Below are 14,331 nucleotides of genomic sequence, written 5' to 3'. Positions count from 1 at the left end.
TAAAAGCGGTGTTCTGCCTTTTTTTTTCTTCACCCCGAAGAGCCAGGATGTGCCGCCCTGTGTGTCCAGCTGGTCTTTAAACCGCTGTTTACCCTGCGAGTCAGGCTTGGGTATCAGCGTGTGGCCGAGCAGCCCGAGCAGAGGTGGGTTTCCCCCTTGGCGACGTGGAGAGCAAGGCAGAAGCGGGCACAGAGGCCTGGGCCACCTGCCCAGCGTCAGTGCAAGCTGCCTGAGGGGGACACGAAGCTTGGACAAGGGGACAAAAATGTTTCCTTTCAGGTTATCAAGCAGCTGCTGTGGCGGTAGTCATGGCTGGAGCTCCCATGAGCCATAGCTCCTCTTTCCATGGTCTCATACCCGTTTCTGTCTGCTTCTGTTCCCTTCCACTTACACAGATGGACCTGCCTACCTGGATTATGTATAATTATGAAACCTTTAAGACTTCAATGCTAATTAAAGTCAGGAGAGGCTTTATTTTACACAGATACTTTTCCTTTCAGCTTTCATAAGCCTCAGAAGCATACAGTGCCACAGCACAAATCAGAATCCACTGCTGAAGTTTATTTTTGTAGAGGTTAGTGTTCTTGGCATATGACATAGCCATGCTGCGAGAGTTTTCAAATATTAGTTATAATATTTATTTTGCCTTTGTGAAGAATGTGTTAGTTTAAACATGTCTTCTCCTAAGGTAAAGGGAAATAATTAAATTTATTTTCTCATTTTTGTGGTCCTTTCCATCTAATTTCCTCTGCAGTGTATTTATTTTTGGTGCATATGTGATTGTACAAAGAAATAAGCAATTGTGAGGAAGAATAATCTAATAAAAAAGTTCAAGGGATATTTTAATTGTTTTATAGACAAGATATATTTTTTTCCTTGAGGGTGAGAATAATTACAACAACATGGTATGGAGATTTTCATATCTTGAAAAAAATCTTGTATTTCTGAATCCAGTTATTTTATGTGAGTGAAGATGACTGTGAAACTGCCAAATATTCTAGCAGAGATATTTTTGCTACTTCAGGAAAATGGAATTTGAGACTATGCAAATCCATGCAACTACTTTTACTATGACAGTTATATCAGCATCTTGAAAAGAAGCCAAATTCTCCTTGCCTTAAGCAACTATTTTGTTGGATATTGCAGTGGTCAGTAATGACAGACTGGCATTATTTTTTTTGCCAAGTAGATCCAACTTTCATTGTGACTTAACACACACACACAAAAAAAAACCCTTATAGCAATCTCTTTTGGTAGATGTCCAAGGGAGGAAGATGACCACTACCCGCCTATCATTAGTCTATCTCCTTTTCCCGTCCAGACTCATAACTCTGATATTATCTACATTTTAATCTGACTGCTTCAGACACCCAAGGCCACATAGGGCCCATATTGTTCCAAGATGTGAATTTATGTACAGACCCAGTTGTAAGTCTCATCATAAAAGTTCATTCGTCCCTGAAAAGCTAATCTGCTTCAGACCTTATGATTCCCAATCAGAAAAGCTGGTATCATTTATCTGTTGACATGTTTGAATAGTACCTAGTGCAACAGCTCCCAGTGGTAATAATGATGTATTGAGAGAGGAAGCGTCTTTCAGGGAAGATGCCCCGAAGATGCATTTGTGCTGGCAAACCCAGGAAGGGGAGGCAGAAGGTTGCTTACCCAAAGGCCGGTTGTGTGGCGTGAGTCTGGAAACACTCAGACGTGCCAGGATTGGTCATTACAGATCCCCAGGCCACAAAGCAAGGCCACCAGTGGCAAACGGCTTCAGCAAAGTCAAGTCACTTCTTTCCAAGCCTCACACTGCAGCCTCAGGCCTAGCATGACTAGCTGAGTTCCTCAGAAGTGTCGGTAATTGCCTACAGGAATAGGGCAAGCAGGACTTGCATCTGTGAAACATTATTAATGATATTTATATTGTGATAGCATGTAGGAATTGTTGAGGCCTCAGGCTGTTGGTTGCTAACCATGGAGTAATTACAGTTTTTCTGCCTCAAGGAACAAACAACAATCATTGTTGGAAGGTACCGTTCTGCTCAAAAAAAATGACCGTGTAGAAATTATATTTACATTGACATGGTCCTACTCTGCAAATCCACTTCATGTATGTATTCAGTCACATGTGCTTTATTTTAGTGACATAATAAAGGTCAAATACTTTTTTTTCTTACTCTGATGACAATAAGAGAAAGCCATTCTGTTTTGCTCAAAAGAAATACCTTCTAAATTAGAGTAATGTACACCTCTACAAAACTGAGGCTAAAGGTACAATTTAGTCTACACAATGCAGGTTTTTTTAGTGATATCTGTATAGTAAAGAAAAGGAAAACACCAGATACAGGTCTCCAGCCGAGTCTCAGTTTATTAGAAATTAGAAAGACTGCTTTTCTTCCTTTAGCTCAGAATAGCTTTGGAGTAATGTTACTGAAACTAATGGAGCTACACTGCTATAAAAATGCTCTTCTGTAGTTACTTACTCCTAGACAAAATTGGGGTTGAACACAGCATTCAAATTTGTCAGACTCTCACATGTTAAGCACAAGCTGCCAACTCAGCTTTCCTTGCAGGCTAAGGCTAGTTGCCCAGTGGATCTAGAAGAGCCTCGGAGCCTCTTGCCCTCCCTGTAGCCTGACACGTCAGGCGTTGCTCATGCTTTGATCTGCTGCCCAGCTAACCTGGAGCATCAGGTCACGCGAAGGCGCCGTGGCACTACGCTGTGCTAGGAAGGCTGAGTCATCACCTGCGCTCAGATGACTTCACCCGCAGCATAAGACACAAATTCCCTGAAGCCCCCTTCTAAGGCCCCTGATCTGCTCTGCAAGCCAGGGCACCAGACTCTCTCGCTCCCCGCAACACGAGGCCACAGTTCTGTCTCCTGCATTTGCTGAAAAAGAACTGTGGAGGTTTGAGTGCTGCCAACCTCAAAGGGTCACAAATAATTTTCCTTCTTTCTCATCTCATGGCACTAGCACCAAAGTTATGAGACTTAAAAACGTATATGGAAATTTTGTTCTCTTTCGTTTTGGGATTGAATAATGTTATTTTGGTTCTTGCTGCAGATGCTCTCACCCTCATCTTAGGCTTCTCCCCTGTCCGCGAAGACTTTCACCTTGGAACAGTCCTGTCGCCTTGTCAGGCAGCAATTCTGCTGTCGGTGTCCATCCTGCTCCCTGTATTCAGATCCGTTCTGCCCTTTCCAGCCTGGGCTATGGCCTTTCTGTAGAGCACCCGGAGGGGTGCTCCTCTGGCAGGAGGCGTATGAACCAAGGAGCTTTCTTTATGTTTCCCTATGCTCCTCCTTTGTTCATAAAACAGGGGAAAAAGGAACAGAAACTGTGCAAATTGCTTTTCCAGCTCTTGTCTAAGAGCAGTGCTCCTGACAGGTGGTGTGAAATACTTAGTATTGCTTTTCATTGTAACCTCAGTTGGTGCCTCTTCCTTAGGAGGTGGGGCAGCAGCCAGAGGAAAGGAGGTTTCTCACAAGCAGCAATACCGTTTACTAGGGGACCTCAGGAAGTTCAATAGTCACTTCACTGGTTTCTGAAAGGCAGGCATCTAGCTGTTTGGTGCTCATAGATGCACTTTTCGGCCTTGGAAGAAGGAGCTTCTATATGTGAAGAAACTTTGAGCCGAGTTTTTAGACAGCAACAGCTGCTCATTGAAGCTCTGTTTTAGCTGCCTAAACTTCTACAGTCAACCCAATGTGTCAATGCAACCACACCAGGGCCCTACCACTCAGGACCTTCCAGATTTGCAAAACTCCCCAAACAGATAAACAAAAGAACAACAACAACAAAAAAAGTGTGGATTTCATCATTAGAGGGGAAAAAGAGAACATTGGAAGTTAGATCTGCCCTGTAAATGTGTGAGAAATGCTTGACCTCAACCAATTAATATTAATAGTTCACATTTTTTCAAGAATGTTTTTGAACCAGGATCATTTTATGCAGGTCATCCACCTTTGTGGATATATTTCCCTTGAGGTCCCTTACCATTTGCTTTACAGTAGCCAGTAATACACCGCATTTGCCCTCTGTTTGACTTGACTTAAAAACCCCATTTCTTAAAAGCAACTGGCTTCTGCTATGGAATAATGCAGTTTTTGCCCTCTGTACAACAAACTCAGCCACACAAGTAGTTGTGATCTCATTCTGGAAAACTTCTGAAGGACAGTGGCCTCGTGCAGAGCAACAATCCTGAGCATCACATCAGTTTCTCTCTACTTACTCAGTCCTCACCCCACCTCCCCAGTTTCAAGGCAGTTTTTCTCCTAAACGCTGTAAAGTATTTAGTATATTTAGGATTGACAACAATTAGCCTTTGGAAGACTGAAGAGTTCAGATGCTAAGAATGTTCTTCCAAGTTAAAAAAACCCACAAAGCTATACATTTGCTAAGAAAGGCAATGATCTCACAATTAATTTCTTATCTATCTTCAAACTGGAGCTACTCTCAGGCTTTATCTTTCCTCAGAAGTTTCTCTTCTGAACAATCAGAGAGTTTTAGTTCAAGTTTAACCCACTGTGGACTTACAAGTCCCCAGTACTGGTTAGCATTTTCTCTTCAAACATTGGGGTTTCATTCCCAGTGCGGAGACACAGGAGCAGAAGCCTTTAACATTGATGTGGCTCCATTACACTGTGACTATAGAAAGCTCCAAACTCTTATCTATTTAAAACATGTATTTATTTTTGAGCAGCTTTAAATAGATGAGAATGAAGGAGGAAGGGACTGCTGCGCTCACAACACTGACTCTTGCATGGAATCTTGTCAATGTAAAACCCTTCTGCTCCCTGTGCCGGCTGCGTGGCTGTGCCAATAGCATTTAAGAACAAAATCTCATCAGTTTGGAGCCAGGGTCAGTGTCCTTAAAGCTCTGGAAAAGAGCAGAGGAGAACCCGGGGAGGCAGACCTGAATTCCAAGCTATTGGATCTGCAAACAATTTGATTCTCCACAAAGTTTCTTGGAAAGAACTCAGGCACATTAGCTCCTGAATGTTTTAAAAGATGGAATCTTCATGGTATTTTATTAACTTTCTCTGTTTTTTTTCTTTATTTATAATACTAAAGGGTGACATCAGTAAAGATACGCTGGAGATAAACGTAGGCAGTTTTGCTTACATATTAATTCCAGGTGTACAGCTCTGATTTGTATTTTGTCCTCTAGGAATACATCATGCTTTATAACCATGAAAAAATATATATATAAAAAAACAAGGTACCTGCTAAGAGGAATCTCAGATGTATGGCTCTCATTATGCAGAGACTGAAGAATATGCTTATTTAACATATATAAGTACTTTCATTGAGTTCCTACTGATGGAAGTGAAGGATGTATGTAAAATTTTCAGGGTTTAAAGCCTTACATCCATCTGACATCACCACTCTACCCAGATGGACCCTCAGGCTGTTGCGTGGGGCCTTACAGACACAGGCAGAAAGATTAGTGTATTTGATTTTTATTTTTCGAGCCCCCCAAATCCATTAAAATAGGACAGCAGCGCTCCCCTATAGCAAAAATACTGGTACCTGAACATTATTAAATAGTTATGCTGCCTGGGCAACAGGCAGCACAGCAAGTTAGCGTCATAAGCTAGAAAGCCGGATTTCGGAGGCGCGGCGGCGGCGCGGGGCGCCCCCTGCCCGGGACCCCGGCGCCCCCCCCGCCCCGCCCGGCCGCGACGCCGCCGGCCCGGGAGCGCCGCGTGACGTCACGGCGGCCCCACACCGGCGGCGCGGGGCCGCGCGCCCCCTCCCCGCGCGCGCGCACGCAGGAAGGCACACACGCTTGCGCGCGGAGAAACTCTTAAAAAGACTTTTTCAGCGCGAACTGGTTTAAAGGCTGTTTCTTACACGCGCACACAGACCACTGGCGGCTCCAGCAACCGAAACATCTGCTCCGTATTGCGACCACCCCTCTCCAGAAAACACCCTTCCCCTGCTGCTGCTGCCGCCGCTCCTCTTCCTCCTCCCTTTGCAGTCCGGTTCGGAGCTCCGCTCGCACCCATCGCTTCCTTTCTTCTAACAGTGTTTTCCTGCTCCACCGGGCAACTTGTTTGCTGAACTTTCTAACAGTTTGGGGGGCGGGTGGGGAGGGATCTGAGGCTTTTTTTCCTTCCCCCCCCCCCCTCCCCAGGAGAAGGTTGGGGGGAAGCGAGAGGAGGAAGGATCTGCACCCCGGGAGCGGTGCAGAGTGCGAGGGACGGGAGTTGCACACACACATACTTTGGAGGAGAGGAAATCCTTGCACCGGGGGTCCGTGAAGCTTTGCTGGCTGCAGGGGCTCCGGCTATGGAAATGGCTTGGATCCGATGGGGCTTTTTCCTCTGTGCCTGTGCGCCTTGGTCCCCGGCGCTCGCTGCTTCCGAAAAGGGCAGGCTGCGGAGGATCACATACGTCCTGCACCCCGGCCAGGCGGGCTTGTCCAGCAGCCGGCATCAGCGCCCGGCCCTCCTCGGGGGGCAGCAGCCGCGCACGTTTAACGTACAGCTCAACGCGCGCTACAGCAGCAGCAGCGGCGGCGGCGGCACCGTGGAGCGGACCCGGCGGATGAGTAAGCCGGGCGGCGCGGGCGTGCAACTCCGCCTGGGCCCCGCCGGGCAGGGCCAGCCCCCCTCCGCCGCCGCCCTCGCCAAGCCGGCCCGCTTCGGCCCGCGGCCCAAGCCGCCGCCGCCGCCGGGCCCCCACGGCAACAGCAGCGCCGGCCCGCCGCTCCGCCAGAAGCACCAGCTGCCGCCGCTGCCGGGGTAAGGCGCCCCTCCGCCCCTGCCCGGCCCCGCTCCGCTCCGCCCCGGGCACCGGGGGCCGCAGCGCCCTCCGCCGCGGCGGCACCTGCCCCGCGGGGCCCGTTCCCTCGTGGCCGCGGCACCGGGGCTGGCGCTGGCCGCCCCCCCCCGCGGCCGGGCCCCCCAGAGCCGGCGGCGGCTCGTCCTGGCGGCGGTGCCGAGCGCGCCGGTGATCCGCGGCCCCCTCCGCCCCCTCGGCGCTGCGGGCGAGGCGCCGGCTGGGCTCTGGCGGTTCCCCTTTTCCTCCCCCAAATCAGTGCCTGGGGTGCCCCCCCCCGCGGGCATTAAGCGGCCGTTGCCGCCGGCGCCGTTGGTGCGCGAGGAGCTCGCTCGAACGCGCGTCGCGACGTTTGATTCTTCCCGCCTTTTCTCTCGCCGGCCCAACGTGCGGCCCGGCCCGGCCGAGCGGCGGGGCCCCGCCGGACCCTCGCCTCTCCTTGCTGTTCCCGCAGGGTCAATGTCTGCGGGGGGCAGTGCTGCCACGGCTGGAGCAAGGCCACGGGCTCCCAGAGGTGCATCAAACGTGAGTAGCCGTGGGGACCCCCGGGGGGGGTGCGGGCCGCGGCGGGAGCCCGGTCGGGACCAGCCTTGCACCGGGCCTGGTGGTAAATCCCAATATCTGCGGTGGACAAAGGGGTGTCTGCTGGGCTGCGCGCCCCACCTGCGCTGCACTGATGCTCTGGCGTACCTAGCCAGCTTGTTTGAGCCGTTCTCCCACGGCAGTGGGGCGCACGGCGGGCCTAACGCTTGAGTTTTTACTCCTTCATCTCCCCTTTCTAACCTTCGGCTGTGCTAAAGGATGGAATGAGCAGCGGATGCTGCTTATGTTTATTCTCAGCACAGCAGTGGCGTTTGGGGAGAAAACTTTGCAGGATTTTATTCAGATGTATGTAGGTGACCACTATGCAAAAAACATTAACGCTTGGGTGTTGAGAATTTTTTGAACAGAGCGGCTTAATGGGGTAACGTACCTGCCAGAGAAGCAAAAGTGGGGAGCAAGGAATTGCCATGCACACACACTGTCCTTTCATCAGCAGCGTATGTGGTAATCCCATGCTTAGGCTGTTTTTTTAAAGAGTGGAGCAAGCCCAAAGAAGTGGGTTTGGAGAAGGTGTTTACTCTCACTGGGATATTTAGAAGCATAAAATAACTGCATAAAATAACACTGATCAAATCAGTACTACCATAGTTGGGCTGTCCTTTCTAATGCAAAACAAAAAAGCCAGTGCTAATTTAGGTAGGATTCAGGGATGACTGCAAATGGCTAAACTGGAGTTATGTTGCCATGAGGTCATGGAAGGGCTGGAAATCCCTGGAATGACATACCCCTTCAGGAAGCTTCTTTAGGTATCAACGAGAATGTGCAGATCTTGGACCATCGCCTTAATTCAGCAAGACAGATTTCTGTCCCTGAGAGAGTTGGAGAAAACAACATTTTCAAGATGCATACTGTGTTTGGGGGGTTTCCATAGGGGTTTTTGTCCCTGTGTGGGATTTTTCAGAACAGGGAGCAATCACATTTGTAATCCTCAGTAAGGTCAAGTACCTTTGACCTGCACAGAGCGTTTGTTAAGAAGCAAAGACCTTGTTACAGTAGGCTGTTAAAGACAAACTGCACAATTTCCCTGACCAATTTAGGCATGCATTTAAGGTAGTCTTCTAAATTAACATTTTCAGCTTTAAATAAATGCTGCTGTGTTAGGTTAATAATCTTTTCTACTTGACACAAGTTGCAAGTACTAAACTGATTTGCTTTTGCTTTCATTGTTTGAGACAATATTTTGAAGCTAGTTCTAGAGCTTAAAAAACACATTGGCTTAAAGACTAACTGAAGTAAAAAGAACTCAGGATAATTTAAGGAAATTAAATCAAAAACTGTATTTAAATTGCAGTGCTATTGTCAGCCAATTTTATTTTCATTATCTTGAACAAAAAAAACAGTTTTTCTCTTTCTGACCTTGATCTGCTTTCTCACTCTCTTCCAATAGCTTTTCTTTCCAGATAATTTCAATGCATCCTTTTAACTTCTGTTTTTAAATTAAGTAGTGTTCTTCACTTTCGCTCCTTTAAGCTCTGTCTTTTCAAATTCTCCCATTATCATCCAGCTGTTCTTTCTTTTTTGTCTTTTTTTTATTCCTTGTTTCTATTTTTAGATTCTTCATAAGGACCGAGTCAGGCAATTAGATTTTTATGGGATAGCTGTGTAGAATCTCATTTAAATCCATGGTTCATTCACATAGTTGTTGGATGACTGGAGTAGCAGATAAAGAGATAAGGGAGGGGGGCAGAATTTTTTGTTTGACCTTTCCTTCTCATATTATGTCTCTGATATTGGGCCCTCTTTTTCATTAAATATTTTTGATCTCTGCTCTGATGCTACTCCTATACCACCAACAGCGATATGCACTTGGCTTGGATCTTCTCAATTTTACCCTCTTTTGGCAAGCCAAGGAAAGTGCTAAATGTACTGAAGTTGTCCGTGTTGTAACTTAAATCAGCTCAATGCTATCTTATGGTTTTCTTAACTGTGGAAGATTAATCTCACAGTCATAAAAGCCAGAGATCTCATTTTCTTGAACCTCTTCTCCTGATGTTTCTTTCAAAAGAACAAAACCCCTTTAACTGAACAAAAGTTAACCCCTTTGTTTCCTGTAAAAATAAGTTGTTTTTTTTTTTAATTCAGACAGTGAGCTCTCAGTTGTTTTTGAGTGGATTATTTCAGTTGTTGATTAATTGTGCCACAGATGTAGGCACACCTGAGCTGACTTCATGCGGAGTCCGTTTGGATCTGTCAGGGTTTATTAGCTCAGGCTCAGTATCACTTTAATAAGCTATTTGGCCTCTAGGGCCAGTTTATATTCTTTTGCATGGTGCAAAGCCTGAGCTAATAAACCCCAGACCCATGCTGGCTCTTTCCAGAGCCAACTTCCATTTGTCTGCATCATGCTTCCAGAGCCAGAGTGCTGAGAGCCAGCTCTGATCAGTGAGGCTTATTAGCTCAGGTGTAATCCCAGATTGGAACAAGCACCATGTGTTTCTGCTGTGCTGCACCTGTGTTAATAAGCCAGCCTGTAACCCACAGAAATAGGGGTTGCAGTGAAGAGATATGGTCTTGCAAACCTGGCTTTGTTAACCTTCCCCTCTACCTTTCCCTTGAGTGCTGGTGTGTGCTAGGCATACTTTCTCAAGCATGGAGCTCTTGCTGAGGCTGCTCTTCCCTTGGGTGACTTCTGTTCCTGTTTGATGGCAGTCTGGCTGTTATTAGTGGCAACTGTATTACATTTCCTTGGGTAGTGGCAATAAGGGGTATTTGAAATGTTTCTGCGTAGGTAGAGGGCAGCATCTATATGGGGGAGGCAAGTGGACTTCTCAAGTCCTTTTTGTAGACTTCAGTTTGAAGTTCCCTTTGTTTTCAATATTCATATTCTCTTTGGAGTTTTACAGTCAGTCCTCAGAAGGTGAGCCTCTGTGTTCCTGTTAACTACCTGTGTGTGAATGTGTACTGTATCTAATTTTAGGGTTATAGTTTCTTCCCCTCTGTGCCTAATAATTCACTTCTAAATTCTAAAGCTTTATCTTAAGAATGTCTTTTTCAAACTTGGTATGACTTGTGTATGAAGAACTTCATAATGCTAATTGGAAATACAAAATCATAAAGTTCACCAATAAAATTCATAAAGTATTCAGAATTGCTAATGCTAAGAGAACAACCTCAAACCTTCAAAGATGACCTTTCTGTAATGTTCTGGACGTCCATCTTTGGGAAAAATGCAACCACAACAATAAACATCTTGAAAAGTTATAAGCATGTGAAAGGGTTTACGACAAACACTGTTGTTTTACAGTCCTAGTTATCATAGGTTATAATCTGGGTAAGAGCAATAATAAGATACCATCAAGACTTGAGACATCAGGCTCAGCTCCATGTGATGATTGTTTTGTTAGTACTTGTTGCATTACCAGAGCATTATTACATTATTTAATTATTACATTTGTTTTGTTTTGTTTTTTTCCTGCTTAGGGGAAGTTGAAACATAGGTTAAATGTGACCCTGGACAAGTTATAACAACTGACTAGAAGACCTAAGCTGGAAATTAGGAGCTCATGTCTGTCAGCTGCATGTTTATGCTATTGAAATCTGTTGTCTCCTACTTTGTTACTTGGTGCTGCCGTTGTATTAGTTAATACCAATTCCTACAGAAAATGCTGTTTCATTTTCATGAGCTCACAAGTTTTTGGAACTAGGAAATCAAGAAGAAAGTTACCTATTGTATGCATACATACAATGTCTGATAACTCCAAAAAGATTTAACAAGACCACTTTACTGTAAATATAGAACTTTTCTAAAATATATTAATACTCCAGACAAAACATACTATTATACAAACTGAGTGTTTTCAGTGTAATTGAATGGTTTAAAGTAGCATTGCCTGGAGGAATTACAACTTTTGTTAACATAACAATGAGAATTAACAAATGTGGGTGGGAGAGAGTTGGTTGTTAATGGAATACTGAAACATGAGCTCCTTATTGCAGAGGTGTGAGGAAGGCTCATAGGGCAAACGGCTGAGAAAGTGGATTTTGCAGGATTATGTTGAGAGTAAATTGCCTGTACGGAGAGCAATTATCATTTGTGTAGAGGAAGAACCTGCTTGTGTCATCCCTGTCAATTAAAAAAACCAAAACACTGTCATATCTCTGTGAGCTGAGGGTGTGTGTATGTACATGTATATGTTCCATGTATGGACATAAAGTGAGGAAACTGGAATTGGACTAAATAAGTTGAACTAGGCCATAATGTTCTTTCCTCTCTGGTGTATGCTCAGGCACCTTGAAAAAATTAAAGGAAAATAAGACAGACAAGCCATTATTATTTTTTTTAATATTAAAATATTATCTTGCGTATTCTCTTTTCTTTTGAAAGACTTGTTAGCTCAAAATAAAATAAATGAATTGGATAAACAAAGTTTAATTTATCTTTCAGAGTAAGGAAATAGACAAAAAAAAAAAGTTTTCCTGCTGGAGAAGTAGTAGACCAGAAAGTTATGCTAATATTTGCCCCGAGGAAGGTCCCCTTCATTCATTCCCCAAATCTGCATGGCCTCTGCTTATGTATTACTATTCAGTTTGAGCTATCTTATCCCTAAACCTTCAGAACTGTACTTCTCATTATTCTTGCTGAGTTAGTATGCTGTGGCTTCATCTCTCCTTGTGACAAGTGCACTTCACAATGTGACCAGTCGTTCTAGATTCCCCGTTGCCCAAGATCTGGATGGAGCATGCCCTAGGTTGCTTCTGGCTCGTGCTCCTGAGGTTTCTGGGAGGAGGTAAGAGCAAGGTTGTGTGCTTGGGTCTTGTCCTGATATAGGATTGGGATCCAGACCTGGAAGCTTAGACGCATATGTGAATCTCCCGGTTTAGACATAAAACTTTGCGTATATTTATACTTGGTTGCTCAGTATCTCCTCTTTCTCTGTCTTCAGTTCATCTCTTGGAGATGGTGGTATCCTGGAAAGCTGTATTTCTGAGCAGTGAAACTGAGTACTTAAAATGTTTGCAGCTGTTTCTGTTGGAGGTTTTTTGGTCATAAATGGTTCCCCAGGCTTGTGCTTAATCAGTTTTGTGGCTTATAATTTCACCAAGCTTTGTTTATTTACATTGCATATTCAAAGCCTAACTATAACATATTCTTCCCAAATGTTTCTTTTTCACTTTCTAAGATTGTCATCTCAGTAAAAGTAGTATGAATCTCCTTCAGACTATGTCTAAATCAAAATTAAATGTCTCAAGAGGTGAATAGTCTTTTCTTTTGTGAAGTCTGTAATGACTTTGATCTTTTATTACTGACCTATACATTTGTCCTTTTTAATCTATTCTTTGTTGTTACTTTCAAACATTTCAAGGTTGAAAAGCTGAAAGCCCCTACTTGAGTAGCTTGTTTTCCCTTGCTGTGGTTGCTACTGTAACATATAAACAAAAGTTTTAAATTTCATATATAAGGAATTAGATTGGCTTTTGTAGTGGACAGGCCTTAATTCACTGTTTTGTTTGTTTGTTTTAATTGTGTGATAGTTTTACTCTGCTTTATTTTCATTTACTGTCCTTGGGACAGCGGAGAAATAGAGAACCCAGGTTCTTGTAATCTTTGACTATGTCTGTGTTGCAAGTAGTGCAGACTAATGGGAACAGACCTACAGAGTGGAACCCTTGACTTTGACAACTTGAGGTCCATGCTATGCATGCTTCTGGGTTTTGTGTTGTACTTTAGGTGTAGTCTGGTCTCATGGAATGAATGCTAATAGGAGGCTGAAATGCATTAGGTGCACTCTCAGAGCATGTGCCTTTCTGGTTTAGTTTTCTAGGTTTTTTTAGTGTGTTTTATGGTTTGGGGGTTTTTTTTTGTTTGTTTTTTTGTTTTTTAGTTTTAAGTTTTTCTGAATCTAAAAGGAATCCAGTGCATGTGCTTTCAGACAGCAGTGTGAACCAGAGCTCAGTAAGTGTGACTGATCAGATTTGCTTCAAAAGAGGATCCTGATCCAAACTAAAGCAGTAAAGGAGACTTTGAGTGCAGAGTTGGTCTATTAGCCATTTTCAGCAGTCAGCCTTGTTCCTGGAGAATAAGAACTGTGAGAAGTCGAGCTGGGTAGCTCCTCTCTGCCATCCAATTTGTTGTTGCCGTTTCTGTGATGCAACACAAAGCCGACAATTTGCATGAGATGAAACCTACCTACCTTTTTTATTCTTATTTTTGGACCCATTTGGACACTCTATGCAAATATTACACTTGTGTATAGATTTAAAAAAAAAGACAAACCTTAAAAGATGTGGAACAGTGTTTCTCAAGACTTTCTGCTCATGCATTTAGGCACACAATATATTTATAAGTGAACTCATTGAGCTCATTGTATCAGTTAAAAATCTTAATAACAGAAGCAGAATGTGTGGTAGGTAAAATTGTTGTAAATCTACAGTGGAGAAGTCTTGAACACATACTCTATTAAGATAGTATCAGAAGGAACCCAGAAGATGCATTTTTTTACCTTTCAGATTTGCCAGCTATTTATTTTAAATGTGTCTGTAGTTTGGAATAGATACAGAAGGCTGTGTAGGTACTCTGGGAGAGCTGTGGTTGATACCGTGATTCACAGCATTCTCCTGGTTCTGTATGTGTGCAATAACAAAACTATGTGCTGACAGTGGAGTGGTACTTACAATACTAATCCAACTCTCCCCTCTGTATAGCATGGCCTAGACCCGTTTCTGCCGTTCCACACTTGTGCCTCCCTTGTGCTGTTGCCTGGGCTGTGGCATTCCTGGCTGTATTGCCACTCTCCTGACAGCAGAGAAGGGAAAGAGCTGGAAGTAGCGTGTATTTCCCCTCTGCACCCTTCTTCTTATAACAGAGCAGGAGAGCGGAGCGAAGCAGCTGCGCGTCCCCGCTCAGCAAGCCTCCTGGCCTCTGGAGGAGAGCAGAGGTGGTGAGGTGCAGGACTCTGCGCTCTGCCTGTTCGGAAGCCGTTGGGTGCAGCAGCTCTGGCAATAC

The 14,331-nt window shown here is 44.7% G+C and overlaps 1 protein-coding gene across 8 annotated transcripts in view; it reads left to right on the top strand.

Annotated features, from left to right (window-relative positions):
* Positions 1-6,136: 6,136 nt before the first annotated feature.
* Positions 6,137-14,331, top strand: part of LTBP1 (latent transforming growth factor beta binding protein 1) — a 215,364-nt gene continuing 207,169 nt past the window's right edge. For 3 of the 8 annotated variants that reach the window (XR_010883704.1, XM_067293256.1, XM_067293255.1), the window contains exons 1-2: positions 6,137-6,748; positions 7,240-7,310. Coding sequence is in view for 7 of the 8 variants with exons in the window: in XM_067293256.1 (XP_067149357.1) it covers positions 6,294-6,748; positions 7,240-7,310 (526 nt within the window). In the remaining variant the exon portion in view is untranslated. The remainder of the gene's footprint in view (positions 6,749-7,239; positions 7,311-14,331) is intronic. The other 5 variants (XM_067293257.1, XM_067293253.1, XM_067293252.1 and 2 more) reach the window with 3 other exon arrangements.

Source organism: Apteryx mantelli, chromosome 3 (assembly GCF_036417845.1).
Source record: "Apteryx mantelli isolate bAptMan1 chromosome 3, bAptMan1.hap1, whole genome shotgun sequence".
NCBI lineage: Eukaryota > Metazoa > Chordata > Aves > Apterygiformes > Apterygidae > Apteryx > Apteryx mantelli.
Note: the sequence above shows the minus strand (reverse complement) of the source record. Positions and strands in the feature narration are given on the sequence as shown.